The 6000-nt window shown below is 39.6% G+C and overlaps 1 protein-coding gene across 1 annotated transcript in view; it reads right to left on the bottom strand.

Moving 5' to 3' along the window:
* The window catches only part of LOC126470239 (COMM domain-containing protein 5-like), an 82201-nt gene extending 77457 nt beyond the window's left edge, over positions 1 to 4744 (bottom strand). Inside the window, exon 1 of the mRNA XM_050097940.1 lies at positions 4367 to 4744. Coding sequence (XP_049953897.1) covers positions 4367 to 4478 — 112 coding nt within the window. The 5' untranslated portion in view covers positions 4479 to 4744. The remainder of the gene's footprint in view (positions 1 to 4366) is intronic.
* Positions 4745 to 6000: the final 1256 nt, after the last annotated feature.

A 6000-nucleotide genomic window follows, 5' to 3' on the forward strand; every position in this document is an offset into this window, starting at 1 on the left:
TACTAAAATAATGCGATGTATCAAAAGAAACTCGGGAAGGCTCTTTGCAGTAGGGATATAATCACTATACATGTACCATAAGTATTATTTCACACTGTTTATAATGTGATTATTATTCTCATGCCTAAATGAGACACTTCAACATTTTTCTTGAAAACTGTTAAATTAGTTTTCAGGAAATGGACAAATTAATTAGATAAAAAAAAAACATGAAATTTTGCCCTGCATCAAGCTACATAAAGTGATAACACACTTCAGAGATGAAAATTTCAAAATGTTAAGTTAACTCTCCCGTTCACACACTGAAGCAAAGGTTACTCTCCTGATTTCAATCACCGATGCCATCATAATATTGTGGAACAACTCTTTGTTAAGGAAGAACATGTAGAGGAAGTTTACAGAGCACTTGTGCAGGTCATCGTTGAATTCGGTTAGTGTGTTCGGGACTCCCATCAGGTGGAACTAAAGGAAGACGTTAAGCAATTGAGAGACAGTCTGGTAGATTTATTGCTGGTAGGGTCAATTAACATGCAATTACTATGAAAATCTTCAATAAACACAAATGGAAATCCCTGGAGGGAAGATAATGTTATTTTCACAAAGGAGTATCGAAAAAGTTCAGAGAACGGGCATTTGCAACTGACTGCAAAACAATTCTACTGTCGCTAATATATTCTTCACGCAAGGACCATGAAGACATGTTAAGAGAAGTTAGGGCCCATAACGAGGTATACAGAAAGACAGTCTCTCCTCCCCCCCCCCCCCATTCATGAGTTAAACATGGGAATGGCTATAGAGATGTGCACAGAAGAAGGTGGTGCATCGTGCGCAGAGAGAGAGAGAGAGAGAGAGAGAGAGAGAGAGAGAGAGAGAGAGAGAGAATGAATGACTTGCAGCATGCCAGAGCACCATTTCCATGCCAGGTCACACACTCCAGATGTTTCCTACCCTGGTAACTGGCAATGCTGGGGTAAGCACTGCACCAACCCACTGTTTCTGCTTCTGACTCTACCTAGCAGAGTCCACAATGTGTGTTCTAGTGATTAGTGTCACTCTCTTTAGATCAAGGGGTCCCTGATTCAATTCCCGGCCAGGTTGTGGATTCCCCCCTCCCCCGCCCCCCCTCAGGGACCGGATCTTAACATAATCCTAATCATCTTATCTTCATCAACACACAAGTTGCCAAAGTGATGTCAAATGTAAAGACTTCCACAAGGCATATGAACAACCCCATATGGGGTTTTCCAGCAAATAATGCCATATGATAATTTAATTTCTAACAATTTATATGCTTGGAAAACTATAGCTATTGCTTCATAACTTAATGCTTCCCGTATATTCTTTTTGTCACCCATAATGAACACTCAGTGAACTTCTGATGTTATCCACAAGGTCATTTATATATATTGTGAATAGCAACGGTCCTACAACACTCCCCTGCGGCACACCTGAAATCACTCTTACTTCGGAAGACTTCTCTCCATTGAGACTGACATGCTGTGTTCTGTTATCTAGGAACTCTTCAATCCAATCACAGAATTGGTCTGATAGTCCATATGCTCTCACTTTGTTCATTAAACGACTGTGGGGAACTGTACCAAACGCCTTGTGGAAGTCAAGAAACACGGCATTTACCTGGATACCCGTGTCTATGGCCTATGGCCCTCTGAGTCTCGTGGTCGAATAGCACGAGCTGGGTTTCACATGATCGTCTTTTTCGAAACCCATGCTGATTTCTACAATATTAGTGGTAAAAGGTACACTCATCAAGCAGCACATGGTGGCTTGTGGAGTACGCATTCTGATGTAGATTGGGCTAAATCAAATGGTGCTAACATTAAAAGATATTGTTAACAGCTCCGTAAACAGTTTGGCACACTGATAAGCTCATAGTAAAGCTATATTATAAAGGCTACAGTGCGGAAAGTAAAGTAACATTAATACATGTACCACTATGAATCGTAAGTACATGATACTATGTGTCATATGGTCTTAATGCAATATGGACTGGGATGGTATATTCAGTTGTAACAATCCTGACCAGGGTCAGGAGGAATATTCGATACAAGACATCAACTTTGACCTGTGACGCAGTATTAACAGCTGCTGTGACGTCACATTTTACTGTGTATATTCAAATCTTCTTGTTAGTTGGCAAAGCCAATGAATGTGAAAGCAACAAAAACCTTGTGGAGACAAACTGATCTGTAGCTCTGCTCGAAGACTAGGTTAGACTTGAACGTTTCGAGTGAGCAAAGCCAACTAAGGTGAAACTAAAAACTTGGCTGGTGTGACAGACTGATGTTGAGCTTACTCTGAAAACAGTCGCCACTGATATGTTACAGTAGCCATGTTGTCCATGGTGTTTGTCCCATTGTTCCTACATCACCGGTCAAAGCTGATGACTTGTAGAGAATCCCTATTAACCCTTTGGCTACAACCAATACTGCAAAGAATTTAAACACAGAGTCAAGTGTTCTTTATGTAGATCATTTACAAGGTCAGTATGCAGCCATATTTGTCACTGAGAAAATCTATACTACTATGTAAAGACAATCCATTGTCTAACGTTGTTACCAAAAATCTCCAAAAGTTCTTGCCCGATTTAATTCAAACTTTTATAGAAGATTATACTAAATGTTCGGACACAAATGGACAACATATTCCTTTATTGAAACAAACACACTCTCTCTCTCTCAATAGCAGTGCATTTAAACATTAGACAGATTGCTTCTCCCTTACATATTCTTCCTCCTAAGATATCACTTTAAACAAAAATTGTATACACAACTATCTGTTTTGTTTTTCTCAGAATCTGAATCACCTGAAACTTTCTATCCCAACCTGTTTGCATACAAACTACGTGAAATAATGTTCTTAAAGCTACTACCCTCACGGATGCAGCAACAAAGGAGGTCTGTCATATTCCATATACAATTTACTCATTTGTTTTAAGCAAACTCAATTTCCAATCACAGCTCAATTGGCAATAACAATTAACAAAGTTCAAGAAGGGAGAAGAGGAAAAGGGCGGAGTGGGGAGGGATGGAATGGATATAGAAAGGGGGAAGCAGAAGATGAATGAGAGAGGAGGGGGAGCAGATGGAGAGAGAGGTGGGGGATAGGAGGTGATGGAAAGAGAAGACGACAAACAGATAGGGGGAAAGGAAGATGGACACATCCAATTACCTCACATATTTGACAATCATGAAGCTTTGCCAGATTTGCTAGTGTATTATATTTGTAAACACATTTCACATCATAGTCACATAATGTAATTATTCATCCAAAGATCATCTCACAATGATACACAATTAGTCAACAACGCAAATTACTAGGCCAAAATATACAACACACAGCATACATAACATGCTTTATGTATATAGGATGGGTGGTCAGCTGTGGCCTTGATTAAAGAACCACTCCAGCAGTTACCTTAGCCATCCAGGAAAACCCAAATCAGTATGGCTGGACAGAGCAACTGCATTCTTCCATATATGAAACTTACTTAATGGGAGAAAGTCAATGAAACTAACTTACAAGCCACAGGAATTAAGGCGTTACTGATGGTGCCAAACTAATTATACAACAATGAAGACATACCAAACTAAATACAAACACAAAAATCCCGGAAAAACTGATATTGCTGATTTCAACTGACCCGATCACTGAACCCTGGTGTAAAGTTGCTCCCATAAAATGTAAATAGAAGTCTGTATGAATTATATTTATCACCCAAGTTTTGTGCACTGTATCCCTCTGGACAACTAAAAGGTCCTTCAAGAACTGAACAGGTGATTTTACGCAAGTTGCTAATGATCAAATGGTTTTCATACCACGAGGGAGAGATCAATGAGATATATAAGTAAAGCCGTTTTCTGACACGACACAACACAACACAACACACTCTCTCTCTCTCTCTCTCTCTCTCTTCTAGGGACAGTAATTATTCACTACCAATTATTAGGCTACTTTTTACAACAGTAAATCCACACCGAGTGTAATGTGTTGCTAATTATAGCTTCCGGACTGCATTTTCTTTTGGTACAAACGAAGGAACATGGTAACCCTTGCCTCAACTATGACCAACAAATTACTTTGTGATTCCAGAAAAAAACATAAAAATAGCGTTTTGTCACTTGGAGAAACAAACCGATATATTAACGGGCAATGCCCCTAGAGAAATGGATTAGCAACCAGTTTTTCATACAAAAACAAAATCCATTGTCTTAAGCTCACGACGATCAATGATAGCCCTGAACATGGAAAAAACGATTATGGTGAGAATCGGTATTCGCAATGCATACATTTACACAATTCCAATACTTTCATATGAGGATGTCTGCGATTCGTATTTCTTACTTACGTTGTATTAACAGTCTCACGCCATTTCTAGAATCATCTGAGTTCAGTTTCTCAGCAATAGTTTGAGATAAAGGAGCTAGTGAACGAAACAACGACCCTTTTTTCGAAACCATTGTCCCTATTCTCAAACGTCAGCCGCGCGGCAAGAATAAATAGTTAATATACATCACAATCACATACTACAGTCTTCTTGACACTTCCGACAGGCTGTACATTAAAAACAAATACAGCAATAATCGACTTCTAGGCAAATGTTTACTTCATGCGCCAGTATCATAACTTAAGATTCCACACGCATGAAAATCTTGCGCAAGTATACCAAGACTCCCTATGCGTCCACCAGTACCACCACAGTCTAACATAACAGTCGTGACACTTGGCCTCTATGTTGTTGCCTACAGCGCCCCAAGCGGCCGGTAGGTTGAACTGTGAGTTCGGCGCGATCCTGAAAGCGAATAGTGAATGTTTATTTTGATTTATACAATGGTTTTTACCATCGGGAGCGCTTGTAGCGCAATAAATTGCAGCAACAACAGGAAGAAGACACCACAGCTGTCTTTTTTAGGCTTCCTAAGGATCCTGGGAGATATATACCATCATGTTACTAAACTGTATAGTCAGGATTCACTTGCAAACTATATGTGTATAAATGATGAATGTTTCGTTTTAGGAGCAGAAAATGGCTAGTTAATAGCAGACGAGAAGACCTTATGAAGAAAGACCCAGTTTACCTGTATAATAATATTAGGTTTAGGTCGCTACATTTCGAACAAAACCAGTTCATGAACGCAGACAATAACAAATTTGTGTGGAATGCAGTATCCACACTGTTTGACATTCCAAATAAGCCACCTCAACTGACGATGAAGAGGAAACTGCCGCAAAGATTCGACAGTCAATCTAAAGCTGTAAAACAGTCCAATGACACAGAAGCAGCCAGTTCGACACTCCATGTGTCAGTGCCAGATTCGTGTGAATCATCAACACAGATCTGCTTTGACGATGAAATTGTTAGATTACGTGCAGCTGTTCGTGACTTACAAAAGCGTGTGAAGTGTCAGCATGTGCAGATCGCTAGACTTCAAGCGAAACTATTACGGGACAAGGAAAGTGCCTACAGACAGCGACAGAAACTGTATCAGAAGGAGCAAGTGAACAAGGACAAACGAATGTTGAAGACTATAGGATCCCGATATTTAAAAAAAAGATGCCCTTGACCTGTTAAGCCAGAATAGCATGCCACTGAAAGCGAAACGTGCTGCAAGATGGAAAGACGAAAATAATCTGTTTGCTGTAAATTTGATGAAGGTCGTACTTGTGGCAACAGGCGATGATGACAAACACAGTAGGCGTACAGAACGGTAAATGAGTTGTCGATCGCTTTTGCATGTAGAGGTACATGTCTGTGCTTCTTACGTATGAATCTGTGTTTTTATATTCTTTTGATATCAACGTGGTAAGCTGCAATTCTGTCCAATGTCACAAGTGTTTCTTCACGAATGTGTTGTAGCTTGCCACTCTATTCATGGTTTTTGTCCATACTTGCGCTTATTTTAGAATCATTTTTAGAAACATATATGCCTTCTGATACTACACAAATTCTTGGAGGCAAGAAAATAACTCAAATAATTCGGA

This window comes from Schistocerca serialis, chromosome 3 (genome assembly GCF_023864345.2).
Source record: "Schistocerca serialis cubense isolate TAMUIC-IGC-003099 chromosome 3, iqSchSeri2.2, whole genome shotgun sequence".
NCBI classification, from domain to species: Eukaryota; Metazoa; Arthropoda; class Insecta; order Orthoptera; family Acrididae; genus Schistocerca; species Schistocerca serialis.